General features: G+C 39.6%; 1 protein-coding gene across 4 annotated transcripts in view; it reads right to left on the reverse strand.

Annotated features, from left to right (window-relative positions):
* Positions 1-5,329: 5,329 nt before the first annotated feature.
* NKAIN2 (sodium/potassium transporting ATPase interacting 2) overlaps positions 5,330-22,136 on the reverse strand; it is a 555,084-nt gene continuing 538,277 nt past the window's right edge. For 2 of the 4 annotated variants that reach the window (XR_008972170.1, XR_008972173.1), the window contains 3 exons: positions 14,134-14,215; positions 10,683-10,949; positions 5,330-8,408 (listed from right to left, as the gene is read on the reverse strand). Coding sequence is in view for 1 of the 4 variants with exons in the window: in XM_057409393.1 (XP_057265376.1) it covers positions 8,399-8,408; positions 14,134-14,215 (92 nt within the window). In the remaining 3 variants the exon portion in view is untranslated. The remainder of the gene's footprint in view (positions 8,409-10,682; positions 10,950-14,133; positions 14,216-22,136) is intronic. The other 2 variants (XR_008972171.1, XM_057409393.1) reach the window with 2 other exon arrangements.

Here is a 22,136-nt window from a genome sequence, read left to right on the forward strand (position 1 = left end):
TTTTATTTTTACTACAAACGTAAATTCAGAGACTCCCTCAGCTCAAAAAGCAAGATTTTTGCATACTCTTGAGATGCTAGGAATATTTCCATTGGGAAAGAATTGTAGCTTAAATGACAGGTGAATCACAGAATCAGAGAATGGCTGGGAGGTGCCTCTGGTTATAATTTAGTCCAACCCCGCCCTCTGCTCAAGCAGGGCAACCTCACATAGGTTGCCCGGCATGATGTCCAGATGATAGGGTTTGATTGCCTCCAAGGATGGAGACCCCACAACCTCTCTGGGTTGATCACTCTCATAATAGAAACATGTTTTCTGATATTCAGAGGAAACTACGATGTTTCTCTGTGTGTTCCCATTGCCTCTGGTCCTATCACTAAGTACCACTGAGAACTGTCTGGCTCAAATCTGTCTATTAAAAGCCAGACCTGGGGATAGAACTAAAAATTTTGTACCTAAGGCTACAACCCATTTTTTTTAGGGGGTGTAATTTTCACACTTGCTAGGAAGAAGGAAATAGTTTCTGATTGTTGATACAAAATATTAAAAAAATAATATCAAAGCTAATAACAAGAATTCTAGCAACCATTTGCATGAATGGAAACAACCCCAAGAGAACAAAACTGATGGACAGAGAAAAATGGGAAGATAGAAGCAAATGGTGCTGGCTATATGTTATATGGCTCTCTGAAATCATTGCCTGCATGTTACCACCACCTGCAATGTGACCATGTGCTGCCTTTCTTGATCCCAGAACATCTTTGCAGACACAAGGAACAGCACAGCATCATCGTTCATACAGTCCAGGCACTGATACTCCTCTAAGTCAGCTGGAGTATGTGGTATAGGGCCCAATCCCTCAGTCATGCTTACATGGTTTCCTCTGACGTCCTTGGTTTTGCCACTCTCCCCACCATTAACTTTGCACCACAAACTTTTGATTATAATCTGACTTGTACCATAATTTCACTTTGCCAGTATCTTCATTAGTCTTTAAATGTTGCTTTATTTATTTATTTATTTGCCTCCATCCCTCTGATGCTCTCCAGTTTAATAGACAGGGTGGAGTTTTCTAAATCCACTGGTGAAGGCTGTCACATGATGCAGCTTTTGTTGCTGGGACTGGGATATTTTACTTTTCCCAAGAAGTTTTTTCTGGCTGCCTAAAAGTGGGGTCAGATTTTGGCCAGTGCTGAAGATGCCTGAAATTCACACACATGCTGCGTATATGTATGAAATGAACATGAGAACTAGGTGGGGTTTTTTGCTTTCCTTTTTTTTTCCTTAGAGGTCAGTGTTTCTGGTAGTTTCAAATAAAAATTTTTGTCTAAATGAGTTTCAGCACTTTCAAAGCATTGTTTCCTTTCTGTTTCTGCTCTTCATCCTTTATGGACCTCTGTCCTGCCCAGTATCTGCCATTGTGTAATCTGTGATTTGATCTATTTATTGACTTAGAAGCACATACTATGACAATATTAAAATAGAAAAGTTATCTAATCCTATGGAAAACATAGTCAAAATGCTGACATTCTCAAAACATTCTTGCATTGTTTTCCTGGATTTGAACTACAAAAGATAAGGCCAAACCAAAGATGGAACACTTTTCTTATTTAGCATCAACAGTGTTCAGAATGTTTTGCATAGTAGATTTCTGTCTAAAATTTAAGCAGGTTTTCACATATTATGCTAGACAAGACCTTACATTCCTGTCATGTTGAGCAGACAGTGAAAGCAAAGATTAAATGGAAAACATGTCTTCATATTAATTATAGATGGCTAGTATTTCTCAGGACCCCAGGGAAATAAGCAAAAATTCTTGGCTACTGGAAGCTTGAAGGTATTGCTTCAAATCAGTAAATGTGGACAATTTACATGGATAACATGCCAGATATCGGCATGAAAATATTTGTCAGAAATTGATGGATGAAACAAGAAGAATAATGAAGAAAAATGACAGTACAGATAGCCTCCAGAGAGCAAAATAAACAATGTAAGTGTCTGGTAAATAAATTCCTGCAGAACTCTTAGAAATTACTCACTGATTAATTGAATCAATCCATCAACCTGTTGTGATGGCATCAATTTGCAGTCCCTTCGATGTTGTTCTCCTTCCACACCTACTGCTTTAGATGCCTTTAAAATGTGGGATTTGATATAATACATCTATATGGAGCTATCATAAATTAATTAGGTACTCTAGTGAGATATAATTGCCTGATGGTTTACTCAACTGTCATATGCACATGTTTAAACTAACCATGTCACCTTATATTAGTTCCCTTTTCCCTGCCCTCCTCCTTTTCCTGACCATTTTTGTTCACCCACTTTTTTGATTGATTAAAACAAAATTTATCATCAGAGTGGGACTGTGAAATAATATTTTGTCTTTTAATTTTTTTTAATTTAAATGTTTTCATTTACTCACTTTAATTAACATATCAACTCTTTGCAGAAAAACCTGTCTCATTTAATGTGTTTATAGACTGTACCATGCTTATACATCCAGTAATTATATGAAATGGTAATTTTTTTATAGAGAATACCCATCTTAGGACTTTTGATAGGAGCAATAGGAAAAGCTAAGTAGAAAAGGGGAGAGACTGTGTGTGTGTTTTTATATCCCTGCCATTAAATATACTCACATAACAGCATGTATGTGTGTATGGGTGTATGACAGAAATGAACCAACATTTAGCAGAAATGCACACAGATGTGTGAATACTGAGAATACCATGTAAATTCATAAAATTGCACATACTTACATGTTCTCCTAGGAACAAAAGGATCACCTGCATGCATAGAAACCAACCATCCAAATGTTTGCAAGTGAAAAAGCTGAGACAAATTTGAAGAGACTGAAATGTGAATCTGACTCAGTCAATGTGTTCACAAACACATTTTCTATAAATTTCCTTCTAGCCCACCTGTGCCTTTTGTAGTTCCAGGTATTTATGGCTCTCTGTACACTCAGCTATAGCTTTAGCAAATGTGATTGCGCATTTGAAAATGAGTCCTACTAGGGCTCGCTGTACTTGATGCCTTCTGTAACACTGCAACCCTTACTGTGCTATTAATTGTCTCCCTGTGTTTGGAGCCTTTGGAGGACGTCAATAACCTTTGTGCCTCCTTCCAGTTTTGCACATAACCACAGTGACACTGTCCTCCATGACTGTCATCACTGTCATGAACAGTTTGAAACAATGGATGCACAAAAAAGTGGTATGTCATTTTGGGAGGGTATTTGGGGTTGTGTACAGGAAGAGGGTAGAATGAGAATGGGACAAGATGATGGTAATTAGGAGAAAGAAATGAAATTTGTATGGAATAGCATTCTGTGTAGCAGAACAGAATACTGTTGAAGAAAAAAGGCTCAATATGAACATACTTCTTCACGTTTAGCTCCATATAACCTACTTCCCAGCAGGACAAAGGCAAAGCTAGGAAAGTGGTTAGGTAACAGATGGCAGCAAAGATCCTCTTTCTCTGGTGAATGCAGAAGTCTGGGTTTTGTACAGGAGACTTAATTTTGAATCAGAGATGACCACAAGCATTTTTTTGTAATTCTCATATTTCATGGCGTTCCCATCTATCAAAAATAATAATCCCAAGGCATTTGGAAGCCCCAAGAGCTACGTCTTCTACTCAACAGAGGGCAGAAAAGATATTTTTTTGATTGGACCTGATGAAAAAAACTCTTTAGCGATTTGGCAGGATTTAGAAGAATGGATTTAAAAGGTCCTTCTTTTTTACATATGGAGAGAGATGAATGACAAATGCATTTATGATGCTACGTAAAACTCCATATTTGGTGTAATATCTTTCTTGCTATCCTACTCAGCTATGCAAAGGTCACAACTCCAACTAGATGAAGTTGCCCCTCTTGATGAAGATCAGAACACAGGGACTTTCTCACGACATGAGACCAAACACAGTCGATTTCTCCAGTCCATGGCTGGAGATGAAGTGTTATTACTGATGACAGGAAGGAAACATCTTTTACTGACCCATTCTGTGTTCTGCCACTTCTGTATGTGAATGAATAGCTAAAGGGCAGTTTCTTTTATGGATGGTAATTACATTTAATATTGCACATAGCTTGGAGCAGACTGATCAGCATAACAACTGTCTATGTCTCTCTCCAAGGAGCAGTGGACACAGTGTTGTCTGCAGTATTTCTATGTATTGATTCTTCAAGAAAACCTAGATCACTTTTAGTATCTGTTGCCAATCCACATGCACTGGGAAGTAGCCAGGTTCAGATTAGCTAGAAAACAAACTCTAAAAGTCTATGCTGTGTCATCGCAGCTACGCTGAAGAGACTTGTTGGTAGAAAGAAAGCAACACATACACACAGACTATTCACGGGTCTTTCCATTTTTGTGAGAAAAATCCTCATCCTCTGAGTAATTGCATTTGAAAATAAAACAGAGGACTGGAAATGAATATTTTACAGGTTGGAAGGTGTATGGAGTTTTTGCTTTGCCTACTATCAATGTGCTCAGATGAAGAGTGAGAATGCATGTGATTAAAACCTTTAGACACTGAGTTAATAGCCACTCCAATCTGGGGATCCAGGTATCAATAAATACCACACTAGCCTTTGTCAAAATGCTGTATGGCAGCTGAGGACTTAAATTAAGCAAGTGGAGCACAAACCACTTTTCCTTACCTGACTGAAGAGTATCACTTGCACTATAACTATGGCATAAAAAATCCTAATGACAATAGCTAATGAATTCTCTTTCTAAGGAATTGTCTTAGGAGAGCATGACTGAGTATCTCAAATATGTATACTCTTCTGCTGTGCCTTTATTAAATGACCTCAGGCAAGCTGTCTATGTGAGCTCTATAAAGACGTTGCCTAAGATAGGATTTCACCATTTCAGTGACAGGATTTCATCATTTCAATGTAGGGACAATGAACCGCATATAAAAGAATATTAATGCTATGGAAATACCCATGTTACATAGCTCCTTCTTAACAAGGATTACTTTCACAATACTTTACACTCTTGGCAACTGTAAACCTATCATAGGCTTAAAATTCCTGATGAGTGGGCAAAAAAGCCCTGTTTTCTGTAGTGAAGAGTCTATTGCAGTCAACCTTGTAAAAGAAACATTTTAGTGTCAGTGATAATGAAAATGCCTGAGTTAAAATGGTGTCATGACCTGGCAGTTTCTATTCAGTGCTGTCACATCCATGCAGTGCACAGATTGGGACTGTCATCATGTAAATGCAGTAAGATTCTTTATCCTGCATCGTTGCTCAGTTGGGAACAGTAATTCTAAGTTTCCTGTAAGTTGTGAATAGCAGCAGGGGGGGCATGAATAGCTTGGAAACCTATATTTTTTCCATTTATTTTTTTTTTAAATGCAAATTACACTAGTAAGTCAAAAAAATCACTTTTGTTAAAAATACATTCAGAATTAACAAATGCCAAAAGAAAAAAAAAAAAAGACACATTTGGATTGCATCTCTTGCTTTCTGAATATTTAAGTTTATACCAAAAGCCCAGCCTAGAAAAATAACATTCTTTACTGGATTTTGAGGAGGATACAGCTGTACAAATCAAAAATGTCATCCAGATATTCTCACATTACTGTGCTCTAAACTGCTTTCAGAAGAGATCTGTCCACTAATCATTTAGTTTAGTAGTCAACAGTCCTAATTTTTTTTAATGGCGGTGCACTAACTGCAACTTAAGCAGGGTTATGCATACCAACTTCATACAGGTATGTATGTGTATATATATGTATACTGTGTGTATGTTAGTGTGTGTATATCTACTCTATATGTAACATGAATACGCATTTATATTGTAATCCTTAATAGTTAGATGTGCTTCCTATTTCCTAAGCACTTTACAAACATCAACAATTCAGACCTCACAATAAGCCTGTGAGGCACATATTATTCCCGTTTTATATTTGGGAAGACTAAGACACAGAGAAATTAAGGCCAAAATTTTCTAAATTAAAATCAGGCCTGAAAGCTACATGTAGACACTTCAGTAAATTGTCTGAATTCTAAAATTGCTAACTACCTGTACCTGCCGTTCCAAGGGAAATCACTGAAAGGTATGAAAAATTACCTTCTGAAAACTGGATTGCTGCTTAGGTGCCTAAACTGGTTTCTTTTCACCTTAAAAAATGATTTTTATAGAAATATGATTTTGATTAACTGGCACACAGGGAAAGCTAAAATACCCTGTTATGACATTTTTGTTCCGTTTAAACCTCTACTTGTGTTTAATACTACACATCTGCTATATTCCATACTACATAAAAGTAAAAACTTTTGAAACTTCTCCAAAAATTTCAGCCTGGCACTTGGAGGCTGCATGATTTTTCAGGGCGTGAAAAACAGCTCTACCCAGAATGAACTTGGATCTTCAGGTACCCAAGTCTGAAAAGTTAAATTTGAGATGCAAATCAGCAATGAATGCTGTAACAGATCACGCCTAGGGACCATTCTAACTAATTCACACAGAAAATCCCTAGCAGGATCTGGGGCTTGAGCCCTTGTCCCCCTTCACCAGAATCTTCCTGGTTTATGCAGCCCCTGTCATAGCTATTCTCGTGTATTTTATATACATAGACATACACACACACACACACACACACACACACAAATATATATATAAAAATCTCGCTGAATAAATGTAAGTATAGTTCCTGAACCTGTCCCATATCTTGTTTTTAATGGTGAATGCCTGTTCCTCTGTCATTGTCCAGAGTTGCTGCTTGTGACACTGTACATCCATGCAGACACAGCAAAGGGCACTGCTTTGTACAGGGATGGATGAGTGGTGTGAGCGCACAGGCCTTGGGATCCTGGGAGCTGTATGGGTGCAAGGGTTTGACCAGCAAGGTAAAGGGAGTTGCTCAGGGGCATCTCAAGCCTTTCCAAGCGCTGACCTTTCCTCTTGCCCTCAAAAGGTGCGTGTTCACCTCAGGTGTGGCAGCTGCATGTGTTTGCCTGTGCAAGGTCTGAGCAAAGAAACAATGACAATCCAAGTTTCTGAAAAGCCTGAGCAAAATATTGGGTTTTTCCTAATGAAAGCCACCTAAGTGCTTGAAAATACAGATCAGATGTAGAACAAAACATACCTTCCTAGGAGTTCAGAGTATTTCATATACACATTGACCTACTAGCAAAATTCCCAAAGGCATCTTGTTGCCAACTACATAACAGCACAGGATTTTTTTCAGCCACAATAATACAGGAAGATAAAATACACATTCTAACACACAACAGATCCCCCAAATGTACCACAAAAATGTCTCCAACATTTCTTCAACTCAACTAGTCCCTCCCTGCCCTCCCCAACTGAAACAAAAAAAATAAAATATATGGATCCCTCATGGTGCAATTAGAAAAAAAAAAATCTCACAGAGAATTTTCAGTTGAAATTAGATATAAAAGAGTAAACGTAGTGAGTACATATTCAGTTGGCCTTTGTTGATATAAATCTGCAGATGTGTCTGTAGTTAGTAAAAGACATTTAGGGATAGCTATAAAAGCACCTACAGTGCGATAAATGAAAACAGCGGGGTTAAGAAGCACTGTTTCTGCTGCTTATTTCCAGTAGGTTCAGTTATTAGTTTCTGGTACCCCTTTCCCCACCCTGGCCTCCAAAAGGTCTCATTTCCTTTATTTTTTTTATCTGTTAACCATTATAAAGTGTTTATTTCTTGACCACTGAGGAGTCTCAAAAGTAAAGCACTTCTCAGACAGCTGGCAGTTTTCTACTTGGTCGCTCTGGAGCTGTGGAGCAACAGAGCCTTATTCCCTGACATGAAAACAAAACAAAACCAAACAGAAGAAAACCACTGACTTAGAAATCGTTCAGAATTAACAGCAGCATGTTACTTCAGAAAGCTTGCACGGAGTTTCTCTGATGTGCAACGCAGTTGGGTTAAGGCAAGTATGAACTGTACAGCCTTCAGGGCAAACAATGCGCTGTCTATTGACTTCTGTTGCAAGTTCATCCTCGTATTTTTAGTGTCGTGTTGACTAAGGAGACTCGACATGGACAGGAGTGCAGAGGGGGCTCCAAAAGCACCAAGTGGGCTGGGTTCATGTCTCAATCCAGGTGGGCCACACTGGTAGTAGCCACGGTAGGGAAGACCCAGAAGACTGCACCAATGCCTTTGCTCTGCCCCTATGGTGCTGGGAGGCAGGAGGTCCAAGGTAGGGGGCTGGGGCATCATCCTTAGTACCTATTAGAAAGAGGGACTGAAGGTTTCTGGTGTCTCACTGTTCAATCAGCTCTTATATATATATATATTTTTAGCACAAAAACTGGGTAATTTTTTGCTCTTTGAAGAACCAGGAGGCCATCCTGAAACAGTTTCTTTGACAGGTCCTCTAGCCCATGTTGAGTAGTCCTCATGTTTACTTTGACCTAGAGGAAAGACAGAAAAAGAAAGATAATTATCTATCTTATATGTGTCTGATCACTGCCCTGTTGCTCTTGTACCCTTTTGTAAGCAAGTATAAGCCACGAACCAGTAGCAGTTCAGCTACACATGGAATGAAGAGGACAGAATGACAAAGTGTTTGCTCAGGTGGTTGCCTGGCTCTCTGGAACATTGTCAGAGAAGTCAGCACAGGTTTTCTCAACTGTTCTAAGCAGTAGTAATATTTAATTATAGGCAGAACTATATCTCCATGGGTCAACTGGAAGATGACCTGACCTATAATAATCCATCAGAAATGTACCTGTTTTTATAAAAGCAAGAAGTGACGCAGTATGAGGACAAAAGGACTGAATCACAGGTGCCAGGGAAAACCACCTGAGGCTCAGTTGCAAAGCAGAGTGCATGTGCAAGTGCCACAGCCCCATACACGTGAACAGTGGAGTCCCAAATCTGTGTGTTGTAACGCCAGCTTGCAGTCTAAACCAAGCAAGATGTTGTTGGTGGCGAGGCAAGGCTTACCTGGTAGTTTATTTAAATTAAATTTTGCCCATACTGTCTGAATCCCACAGACCTGAGGAGGTAATAATGCAGCAGATTTGGACTACACGAACTTGCTGAGTATCACAGTGGTTATGCACTAGGTGCCATTTTTTTGTGTCTTGCATATGTTTCATTTATACTTAAAGTGAATGGTAAAGTAGTACCTTCAGGCTCAGTACTTTAAAGGCTCTACAGAAGGATCTGGACAGGCTGGATCCATGGGTCAATGGTATGAGGTTTAACAAGGCCCAGTGTCAGGTCATGTGCTTGGGCCACAACAACCCCATGCAATGCCCCAGGCTTGGGGAAGAGTGGCTGGAAAGCTGTTCAGCAGAAAAGGACTTGCAGATGTTGGTCAGCACCCGACTGAACATGACCCAGCTTGTGCCCAGGCAGCCAAGAAGGCCAGCAGCACCCTGGCCTGTATCAGCAACAGCGCAGCCAGCAGGGCCAGGGCAGCGATCATCCCCCTGTACCTGGCTCTGGTGAGGCTGCACCTTGAATCCTGTGTTCAGTTCTGGGCTCCTCACTGCAAGAAAGACATTGAGGTGCTGGAGCGGGTCCAGAGAAGGGCACCAAAGCTGGTGAAGGGCCTGGAGCACAAGACTTATGACAAATGGCTGAGGGCCCTGGGGGTTTTTAGTGTGAAGAAGAGAAGGCTTGGGGGGACTTCATTGCTCTCCACAACTACCTGAAAGGATGATGCAGCAAGGAGGTGGCTGGTCTTTTCTCCCAAGTAACAAGAGGCAGGACAAGAAGAAATGGCCTCAAGTTGTGCCAGGGGAGGTTTAGATTAAATATTAGAAAAAATGTTCACCCTCACAGAGAAGGTGATCAGGCATTGGAACAGGCTTCCCATGGAAGTGGTGGAGTCACCATCCCTGGAAATGTTCAAAAAACATGTAGCTGCCCTCAGTGATAGGGTTTAGTGGTGGACTTGGCAGTCCTGGGGTAATGGCCAGACTTGATGATCTTGCAGGTCTTTTCCAACCTAGTTGATTCTATGATTCAGTATGTACAATTATCTAGACAAATACCCACAAACTTAGACTAGGAGACCATGACCAGTATAATGCATAGAAAAGATGGGACCAAGCAGTAAGGCAAATATATTAACCCCTCTTAAACCCCTCTGTCCCGGAGTTACTGACCTGAAATGCTTCTCAGATTTGGTGAAAGGTAGGATCTCATTAGCCAGAAACTATTGTTAAGTGCCTTTTAGTGAAAAGCAATGCCTCCCAGTAATGTGTAGCAAAATACACATAAGTGGGCATATATATATTTACAAACACATATATATATAAAGGGGTCTGTGTGCATGTAGGTGTGTGTGTTTCTATGCATATATAGTATATGTGTGTGTATATATATACATATATATATATATATGAAAAATGCAAAGATTCACAGACTTCACAGTACATAAGTAAAGCAAGCTTCACTTCAGGGATGAACTGCTTTTGAGCAATTTCTCCGTGCATTAGGCATCAGCATCAGACAAGCATGCTTTTTTTTTTTTTTCTCCGTTTCTTCTTTTCTTGGGCAAACAAGTTTACTGTGAAAAACGTAAAGAAAAATCTCTCTCCCATCCCTCCCTCCTTCCAACTGTTTTTAGAACAGTAATCATGCAGTGCAGTCTTGTTCCACAACTATAACTGTGTTTTTTCATGTGCAGCAGAATCAGTGCTTTGGAGTGCTTAGTCACCTTCTTCAGTCACTTTCTTCAGTCACCTTCCAAGAGCAGAATTTTCTCTTGACAATTGATTTCCACCATCTTATTGTGTTCTTGTCCTGTGGTCAGGAAATGAGCACTGACATCTCTCACACCGAATACCAGGAAGCTGCTTTTTAGTACATCAGCTGTGGCCACGCTGCAAGGAGGTACACGAGCACCAGTTCTGTCCCATTCTGTTTAAAAAGCGTATTCGTTTTGAAGGGACTGTCTAGGCTTCTTGGCTTGTACAGCATGGAGCACGCTGCTAGCACTTAAATAGTAAGAAAAAGCCATTTGTAACAAATGTCATTACAAGAATTCTTCCCCAAAACACCAGTGTTTTATTTAAAACATAATTTTAAATTGAATATGGCTTTCTCTTTAAAGTAACTTGATTTAAATTAAATGTGAAATTGAGAGAGATAATGTGGAGAGTTGTGATTGGAATTCAAAGCCTAAAATACAGAGAAAAGAAATAAAGTGAGCCTGAATCTAATAATTTTGAATGTTTTAAGGAAACAGTAGCCAAGATAGTCACATCAGTTCACTATCTACAGATAATGCTTCTTTTTCATAAATAAATATTTTTTTTCCTTGGGTATCCTGTTCATTTATGGTGGCTTTGCATAACTCATGAAATTCCACAAAAATATACTGTATGCATTTAAATGGAATTGGAATGTTCTTATAAGTAGAGCTTGATTGATATCACGAAGAAAAAGTAGTAATTCTTTAGAGAAAAAGTACTGACACAGTAGAAATGTAAACATGAGTGAGGAGCCTGAGTAAATCAATAAAATAATTTAATTGCATATGTAGGTTTGTGTAGGTTCAGTATAACCTCCAAAGTAACAAAATGAAGTGCTAACTAGCATACACGAGGAAACTGGTTACAAAACACTGCGTCTTAATAGTTAGCAATTACTAAACCCAGCATTCCTCCAGGATAATAATTAAACAGTGCATGTATAAACCAGTTAAAATTGATTTAAATCACTTGGATATAAGTCTGTCTGTCTTGAACTGAAATAAAAGTTTGTGTTGATGGAATTCTGTCATCGCAATCCACTAAATCAATTCACATGAGTAAGCAGTATGTGGGTAATGACTGGGACCTGCCACACAACTTTGTATGTCTTCTATTTGTAATGGTTCTGTATATGAATCAGTCTTATAGATGTAGGGGGGGTTCTTTGTGCTTATTACTGAAATACAAGTTGAAATTTGCATTTTGACAGAATCTGTACAACCATTAGAAGCTGATATTGTTTTGGTAAGCTCTTCAAAGCTGAGGCCATATGTTCTCCTTGACTTTGTAGCATGCCTAGCTCAGCTACAGGTACTACAACACCACAGACAATGGTAAAAGATATATAATTAGTAACCAAATGATTTAAAGGCAACTACCTCCTATTTCTCTCATAAACAAAGAGCTCTACAAGTTGCATTCAGTAGGAGCCTGAATAGTTCTTTGGTGAAAAAGATCTCTAGGGAACCAAACCCCTCCTCCCAGCAACTAAAGCTTTAAAGCATCAAGTATGGCCTGCTGTTATCATATAAGTGTGTTTTGATTTCCAGTATGTGATATTGCTGTAAACAGTGCAACAAGCAGATAAAACCACGGCTTGATTAATTTGAATTTGTCACTCCAGTACCTAACAGTCTGCCTGCATTACAGAGCAACTGCAGTGTGAATACATATGCATGTGTTCCTGCTGTGCCCCAGCTGTAAATAACAGAAAGGTATTACTAAATGCTGTAAAAGTCTCCTAAGGACAGACTGTAGCAATTCTAGAGAACCTTGTCAAATACTATACAGTCAGAAGGAAACATGAAGTGCCTTTTTTGATCTGGCTGAGACACAGCAATACTTTTGTGGGTTGACTGGACAAAACATCAGCTCACATACTGATTTCTGTCTCTCAGTTAAGACAGTGAAATCATCTATACTCCCATGAGAATGCAGCATTGAAATAAGGCAGCACACAGTTTACATGGATTAATCATGTATCTCTTTGTGTCAACTACAAGCTTTATAATATTGACTTTTTTTTCTTTTTGTTTTTTTTTTTTTTCCATAGGTCTAGCTTTCTTTCCAGCCAGTATGAAGTCAGTCAGTAAATGTAATCTGCTGTACTGGAAGGAACACCGAGAACATAAAGAGAATGGAATAATATCTCAGCTAGAGGGCTCCATATATTGATGACAAGGTATGTTATACTGAGAAAGAAATAGGATTAGAATTGTTCTAAGTACCTATGAGCTGCACATAATGCTAGGAAGGAAATAACATTTTCTAAATGCACAACACCGTGCCAAAAGTGCAGGTGAAAATTCTTTACTTGAGCAAAGACAGATGGGAAGCTGAAGTAAAGATGGCATTGGAAATAGGCACTATTGTAATTTGAGATTATTAGAAAGCTCCTAGAAAAGCACCCAAAGGGCCCAATCCTAAACACTACCCCCGAATTGATTGTACCAATGATAAAGGAGTAAACGCCATTTCCATGCAAAAATCCAGTAATCCATTAGCATATTTGCTTCCGCTATTCAGAAGACACACTTGAAAGTGAATAGAAGTGTATGTTGGGATGGATATTTTTTGCCTGTATTTAGCTCATTTCCTCAAAAGAGATATTAAACAAAGAAACAAAGAAAACAAAGTAAATTTTGACCCCTTCTGAGCTGTTCAATGCTGTGCATTTACCATGTAGGCCAGTGATGGTAAATAAAGAACATTTCAAAAGGCTGTGGCAGTAAGGTAGGATTTATCTGGGCAGTCAGGACTGTTCTGAATTGCAGTTGGCATCAGTACAAGAAATATTTGGAGATTATTATTCCTGGACTGGTCTATGGTTGGGTGTCAGCTCTAGTGAGAATGTACTCCAGTTGTGTGTATGTGCTGAGATTTGATTAGCCATTTAATCCTCAAATACATCAAGCTGCACGCTAGGCAGTGGCCGGAGTTCTCACTCACTGGTTAAGTAAAATACTGCTTACTATTTTAACTGGTTTTAAAAGGCAGATGTTGTTACATTTGGTGCCTCAGTGAACAGATGCGCTGCTAAGACAAATGCTAAATACATCCACTAATTTACCAAGTTGCTGAAATTTTGATAAATCTTAATAAACCCCACTTTTTTGCAACCAAGTTTTGTCACATCTGACTATTTTTTACTGCACCAAATTCCCGTTGCCTTTGAGTGGAATGAAAATTGGGGAAATCAGGTGAGAGCTGGATGCTATTTAAACAACTGTGACACATTATATCCTGCCCTAAGAAATCATTATAATTCAACAGAAATGTAATGTTGATTCTTAAGTGTAGCTTGAATTCAGTCTATCAAAGAGGCTTCTGCCTCTTCTGAATTTTAAAGTCACGTCATCTTTCAGCTTAATGATCCTTTAATATCAGCCTGCCACTCTGCAGAATATCTCAGAAGTTAAGTACTTACATATACATGGGCTGTAGCTGTAAATGAGATGTCTTCTGTGGACCTTGATAGCCGTAAGAGTCAAATCCACCTATGAAATCAACTGAAAGGGGGGAAATTGCTTTCATTAGAGACATCTTTTCAGAAGTGATAGGCACTATGATTCAAGAACCACCCAGCACACAAATTATTTTTTGATGGGCCCTTTATTATCTGTTAAAATTAGACCAGCTAATTGTGGAGATGCAGAATAAGGGTAAAACAAGTAGAGAAAGGCAAAGTCACTTTTTAAATTTTAAAATCAAATTCATTTTAAAATCACAGAAAGACAATGAGCCCTCTGTCTATCAGAAATATCCACACATTCCTCTTTTTAAGTAGAACACCTCACTGGAGTACAAACCAACATGCTATTCATATATTACAAATGCTGAAACCCATTTATTAACTGGCATGAATGCATTGCTTCTGACTGTGATTACTCTGTCTGGCTTGCTGTCATGCTTGGCTCAGTGATGTAGAGGAGAGAGTGCATTGATCCAATTCTGTCTGAGAGACAAAAGTTTCTCTGATTCCCTGCTTTGACATTTGGGTTGAAATGCACGAACAGAGGGTTGGAACAATTTGTCTGAGCTTCAGAGATGAGGCTTCACAGATCTGAGGAAACCAGCTTTTCTCTCAAGGTGCTGGAGGTCTGCAGGAAGGTTGTAGGGTGGGAGTTATTTATTAATTCACACCACTGACAGTTCCCCATGGTCTTCTCATGTTTATTTTAAACGATTTCCAGGCCATTCAGTCCTATCTGAGCCTGAGACCCCTGTTTCTCTGCTGTAACACTTTCTTTACACTGGTAAAAGCATACCCTTTGCTTCCTTTGCTCTGGGAGACCCAACTATTGGCTTTTGGGGGTTATTTGTGGATAGTTCTCATCCCTGAAATATTGTCTCTTACATAGCAGATGTGAATTTGACTTTACTTTGATAGAAAAGGGCCAAAGAGTTCAGGTACGTGTCCTGGGTTCAGCAGTAGCAGTCATGTTTCTCCTTTGTGGTAGCTGGTGCAGTGCTACCACCCAGTCAAGTTGCCTGACTGGGTTTAAACCACGACAGTATGTAAGTGCATTTTTCACAGGTCAGGGCACTGTTACTGACAGACTGGCTCTGTGTACATTAAATGCAAAAAATCCAGAAAATGTTCTTTGACAGAGGATAGCTTCTTCTAGACCTAAAATGTAATAATATTCACATAAAAATAATGAAATGTCAATTTATCACTACTGGCTTGAGAACTTTCACAGTGGTTGGATTCCGTAAAAGTTGCATTTATGAGGTTATTTTATCCTAAAGTACCCCTCAATATGTGTCATACTTAACCACATTTATCATGCAGTCACAGGCATTCCAGACATGTTACAAAATCAAATTCTTGTACCTCTCTGTCCAACATGTATTTTGAAAGCAAAGAGCTACCAAAACAGTAGAGTGGACTGGTACAATATGCCTGCATTGCAATCACAGACATGCTGAACCTGTCATCCACCTTCTTCCCGGGCACGAATGGCCCCTGCAGAAATAATTCTGCCCATTCTGTGCTCTGTGGTAGCATTACATATACTCCTATCCCAGAAAGATGTGTTACTGAATTAATTCCTGACATCTCTAATGAAGAAAGTTCTATAGTCTCTTTGTGGTGCCTTTCCCTGAGCCTAACTTCCTAATGTCTAATTTAAATGTAATTTCCTGCAAATTAACTACTTTCTACATTCTGGCCTTTTGTCCCCATGGATATAAAGACAAATGAAGAGGTTTTTTTACAACTACTTTTAAGCATTTTCGAAAAGTGTTTTCATGCTATCCATCTTTTTCAGATTTATGCATACATAATTCTTTCAAATTTTTCTCACAGTGCATGTTTTCAAGCCTCTGCATTTCCAAGCCTGACGATCCTTTCTCAGTCTACTTGTTTTTCTTACAGTGGGGTGCAAAAATCAGGACTGACTGGAACAACTGCCATGTAGGTCTTCTGTACATTACTTGAACTAACATGATGGAGTTTCTGCCTTTTATTTTTTTTTTTAATTTCTCCTTTTCAACAGCATCATACAAATGCTTAATAACCAGATCTTTATTTTTATGTTTTTACACTAACTGTAGTCTAGCCAAGTAGTCCATATTTTATCTGAAGACACTTGATTGGTTCTTCTCCACAGGAGTTCTTTTGCACTTGTCTGTACTGAATCATCTTCTTGACTTCAAGCCACTTCTCAAGATCATTTTTACTTCTAATCCTATCTTCACAAGTGTTCATACCCACCCCAGTCTTGTTTCATCTGAAATTTTTACAGATATTGTCTCCTTGATCATCCTTGCTGTTAACAAAAATAATGAAGAGAATTCTTTCTCTAGCCAAGGACCTAGTGGGATCCCACTTGAAATGTCATCCTGACTGGTTAATAACTAGTTTTCAAATAGAGTTTTAAACAATTCTGCACACCACCTATGATGACTACATCTGGACACTATTTCCCTGGCTTTCTCACAAACCTTTCATAGGGTTAAAATCTTTCTAAAATCAAGATAAATGCCATTTCTTGGTTCCTACTTATTGTTTGTAGCTATCAGAATAACTGTATTACAATGTGGTTATGTCTTTGGAAGCATTCTAAGTTTACAGGCACAGAACAAAGAATTCACTGTAGGAATATTGTTGATTGAAGAGCTAGGCTGGAAGGAAACAAACCCATTTTATTCAAATACAAAGACTGCAGCAAAGAGAATAGATGTTTTTGCTGTAGCTAAGGTTTGTTGTTCTCTTGACCAGTTTTCTGTTTTTTTGTCATTCTTGACCTCTAACACTACAAGTCAGAAAATACCTGTGTTGGACTGAGTGTCTCACTGGTGTCAATCATGTCACATTATGGATGTTGCTCATATACATTCGTCCAGCTTTGCATTTCCTGTGCACTTCCTAACACCCTTCAAGCAACTGCTAAACCATTATTAGAAGGCTGCACGCACAGATACCCTGTTTTGCAGTCACAGGGCAAAAGGTCTTAATGATGATTTTAGGGCTGTTTTAGCTAAACCAGTGTGTTAAGAGAAAGGTTTCTTTGAGTAAAAGGAGTTTGTGTGCATGCTGAACATCTCTGCATGATTTGTGTCTTTGCCCTGTTGCACAGAGTAAACACAGACTGTTAACAAGTCAGACTGTCAAGTGCAAACAAGGCAAGCTTGTAGAGACATTTCTGTGTTCAGCTGACTGTGGAACTTCCCATGTGTGTAACCAAATGATGTTAGGGCAGAAAGTACTACTGTGACCTTGTAGTAGGCATACAATGGCTTCTTACACGCAACAACAAACTTTGCAAGATAGGTAAATGTAGGTAATAGAAAGTGAACTACAATACAGAAGGATTTCAGTAATTTCTTTGTAGCAAGGTTTCTGAATGGTGGCAGTTTCTTATCACTGGAAAGCCTGCGGTGTCCAGACTGTGCTAAAAGCTCCCTGTGGACTCAGAGCTAGTTTCTTTAAGCATGCAAAATGCTGCCCTTTCTGAAGGCATTTTATCCTGGCTGTGCCTGAAAGGTCACTGAAAGTGTTGTACGACTGATACATTCCTGGCAGCAATAACATGAGATGAATAAAACAAGGCTCATTAGTTGAATCACTGCAGAGGCTTTCCATCCTTAACCTCATCCATCAAACACATTTTTGACTATTCTATTTTACATTCATCTTACATGTCACTGTTATCAGAAGTGGCTCTTTATGTTTTGCTTTAGTAAAAGCACATGTGCAAGTACAAATAAACATAGAATCCCATTCCTTTTGTGGTGAGTTGACCCTGGCTGGATGCCAGGCACCCACTCTGTCACTCCCCCCCTCAGCTGGACAGGGGAGAGAATATAACAAAAGGTTTGTGGGTCAAGATAAGGACAGGGGCTCAGCCTTGACCAGTGGTGCATCTGTCTTGGAGCCGGCCGGCATTGGCTCTACTGGACACAGGGGAAGCTTCTTAACAGAAGCCACTCCTATAGCCCACCCCTGCTACCAAAACCTGGCCACACAAAGCAAATACACCGTTGAAATATTAGGTGCTGAGATGCATTTTTTCTGAGCTGGACTTGAATATGATACTAGCAGTACTATTTATCTGTAAAATGCATTACAGAAATCTACCTGGAGTATTTGCTTCCTTTGCTAGTGTTAAGGGGCTTGTCAGGCATATGACTATGGTTACAACTTTGACACAGACTGGAGATACAGGTCAATACAGAGACATATTTTCTATTACTAAGCACCCACAGTGATGTGAAGTTTCAGCCTCTGCTCATAGTCACAGCCCTGCTGTCTCTGGTGTATATCAGGACAGAATGAGAAGCATAAACAGGTTTAGCATTTTTCATTTCTGGAAGTCTGTGGTGTACAGAGGGACCATTAAACTGGGATGCACAAAAAAGATCTCATTAGCATATGGGAGAAGGGACTTTCTAGAAAATGGGTAGTGAGAAGCACTGAAGCTGATGAAATCAACAGATGGACAAAGAGAAAGGAAACAGTGCAGAATAAAAGCAGTAACATCTTCCTGTAGAAAACAAAAGGAAAGGTACTGAATAGGAACCAGAAGACTATACACTACTCTACTTACAGAAATTTTCCTCTGTAAAATACAAATACAGAAGCACAAACATTCAGATTCTCAGCTAATATATACATTTACAGCTCCAGTGACTTCACTGAAGCAATGATAATCTACATTAGCTTAGGACCTGATCTAAGGAGTCATTTAGGGCATATATGTATAGAAATGTGACTGACACTGTGTCTTTCCTTGCGTTTTAGAAGACATGCAAGATATGTAAGTAGACAGACTAAATATGAAAGCATATTGAGTTTAGGAAGGGGAAGAAGGATGAGTGGCTTTATCTGTAAAGAAAGAGAATGGTTGGGAAATAGCCATGTACTTGGCCAACCTGTGACCTGCAGCATGGATGACTTCTTGACTTCTTTCAGACCCTTTCCTTACTTTGTTTCTTTGCTGCTATTGTTTGTTTTGCTGACTAGCTTATCTCTATTCCAGATGCATGAGGCCCTGCCTCTCACAATGGTGAATCTACTGCCAGCACTCAGTCCTGCCTTCATCACCACATCTATTTCCTGCCTGAGGCTCCTTCTTTAAAAGTGAAAATGTCTTTTGTAGCAATTTCTAACAAATATCTGATTTCTTATTTGGTAATTCTTCATTTGATAGTTAAGAGGGTGATTTTTCTCACTGATTCCTCTCTCCTCCCTTATTTTGTCCATCTGCTTGATGAAGTAGATTGGCTCCTCCAGATTTATTAGTTCCATCCCAGACAACCCCATCACCTCCTCATCCACTTCCCTCCTCCTATCTCCAGCTGTTTCTCTGCACTCCATCTCTTCCATTTCTTCTATGAGCAAGCTGATAATTTAGTCCTCCTTTCTTCAGTTTGCCAACCTTTTTCACCCTTTTGCCATTCATTTCCCCTTCTCTCTTACTACAGTTACAAGAATTTTGTTCCATAAAAATTCTGCTTGTCCCAGTGACAGACTCTTTCTCTTGATCATTTTTTTGCAATTCCCTCCCAATACAAACACACATAAATCCCTTTAATAAAAAAATCATCCCCACCCTTATCCCTTCTTGTGTCATTCCCTCCCCTGAGAGGTTCCAAACACTTTCAGGAGCTACTCTCCATCTCTGTAGAAGATTTTCTCCCATCTTGTGTTCTGTCCCTTGCATGCAGATGGAACTGCAGTCAGATTACCACTTCCTATCCAAATTGGGGTATTGGTAGCCCAGCGCACACAGCCCTCTCCATGGTCATCCAACCACCTTTCACACAGCCACTGCTCTCTTTTTCCTGAAACCTTTGCCTCGCTGGCCTCTGCTGTCTCCTCTGCAGGTGCTCACCTTCCTCCTCACATCATTCGTCACCTTTCTTGCTGGTTCTCCCTCCAGGATGCTGCCAGAGTCCCATGAGCAGTAACATCTGCCTTTAATTTTTCTCCACCTCCTGTAAACTGGGTAATTGTACTCTCAAATGGAAGTGCTGCCATTGGTGGGGTGTCACAGATTACCTGGCTTGTGCTCATTCTTCTCCTTCTATACAAACTGAAATCTCAGCTTCTCTCTGTGATATTTACCTGTGGATAATTAAACATCAGTTCCAGGTCAGCATGACTAAAACTTGTACCTTAGCCACTCCTCCCTAACCTTCTTTGCTACCTCTCATGGTGAACAATGGCACTTGTATCCTCAAGCCTGTCACTCAGGGGTATAAGTTAGATGACAACTTCTGTTTGGGCTGTCACAGTTTAACTTCCAAAGCTTATTTTTGCATATTGAAGAAGATGACTTTCCTATCTGTTGACACAGCTACAACATTAACCCATGGCTCTCATTGTCAAACACCATAATTGCTCCTTTTTTTTTTTTTTTTTAACTCACCAAATGCAGAATTAAGGAGACAAAAGATGAAGGATTCATCTTTTTCGCTAGGTTACTCTTCTCTGAACCCTGCTGCTGATTTAACCTTCTATATTATAGCAAGTAGAAGCTAAATCTTTCTACATTTAAAGCCTTTTGTAGACACTCCACACCAATCTCTTCTCCTTACAGTTCTAACAGCTAAATTCTGACCCCATGCTGCCAGCTTGACCTCCATACTTGTAAAATTTCCAAACATTTTCTACCCTTATGAGAATGTATTCACAAATAGTTCTTGTTATTTTCCCTAAACTCTTCTTTGTTCTGTTGGCAGTAGTTAGGTTGCCAATGCCCTTATACTCCTGTCTACCACAGTGAATAATATTTGCTCATAGTTTCTTTGCGCTCACTTTCTGCCTGTACCCACCAATTACCAACTGCCTGTTGTCTAACACTCAGATTGCAATGCCCAAGAAACAGGGCTGGTGTTCATGTTTGTACAGTGCTTGGTATCATGGAAGTCCTTAAATACATTCATGAATGTAAAGCACTAAAAGAATATTAAAAATTTACAATTACGCATGATAAAGATGGTACCATTTAAAAAGTGCTAATGACCAGGGAAGTGTATGTGCATGTGCACATGGATGCTTCTTGATAATGACTGAAAATATTTCCCATGTGGTATAGAAGAGAGAGAACACATGGTGTACATAGGCTCCATCTGTCATGTGAGGTCTTAAATTTGTGTACACTGGCTCTGGCCCCCTGAACTCAGGCCTCAGAAGGGGTGTGATTAAACTTCACCAATGCAGCAAGGCACCCCACTGCTTGTGTAGCTGGGAGACAGAAGAAATGGCAAACAAACTGATGGCAAACACCTAATAACAGCACGGGAGGCACTGTTGGTGCAGAAGTGAGTATGTAAGACCAGACAGAGCTGTGCACAAATGCTGATAGCGAAACACTAGCCAAACTGAGAAGAAAAAATGGAGGGGAGTAAAATTAGGACTGGTTTTAATAACTTCGGAAATGACGTGGGGAAAAAAAATATAGAAGAACATATGGGGATACCCTTGGTCCTGCAGCTTTGCCAGAATGCTGCTACCTACCTTGCTGTTTGGTGAAGGCACTTCCAAACACTTTAGTACTGCTGCCTTTTTATGCTGTGAGCTTGGCCTGGTGGCTGTTCCACAATAAAGCACACAGAAGGAGGTTTGCTTGACTGCAATCACAATAAAGCTTGTTTACAATGATAATCAGATGTTATCGGTCTTTGTGCTGAGTGCACAGTAATTTAGTAGACTTGTAAAACTTGATAGAGCCAAGCATCTGGAAAGCAGGTGGAAGGATGGCATCTGCCAGTATGTGAGGCTGTGCCCTCTCTATTGCACAGGAGGGCTCAGAACTGTCGTAAGGTTTGGACACCCAGTCTGATTCTTGCAGTGCAATGAACTGCATTTCTACCAAATAGTCAGTAATGGCCTGTAAGTTCTCTGAGCTCATCCATTTGCAAGGTCAACCCAAACCCTCAGATTTTTAAACCATAACCTCATGGCGTTTCTGAGCTCTA

The sequence above is a fragment of the Pezoporus wallicus genome, unplaced genomic scaffold, assembly GCF_028554395.1.
Source record: "Pezoporus wallicus isolate ANWC-B61680 ecotype Strahan unplaced genomic scaffold, APGP_CSIRO_Pwel_v1 contig_3817, whole genome shotgun sequence".
In the NCBI taxonomy this organism is placed as follows: domain Eukaryota; kingdom Metazoa; phylum Chordata; class Aves; order Psittaciformes; family Psittacidae; genus Pezoporus; species Pezoporus wallicus.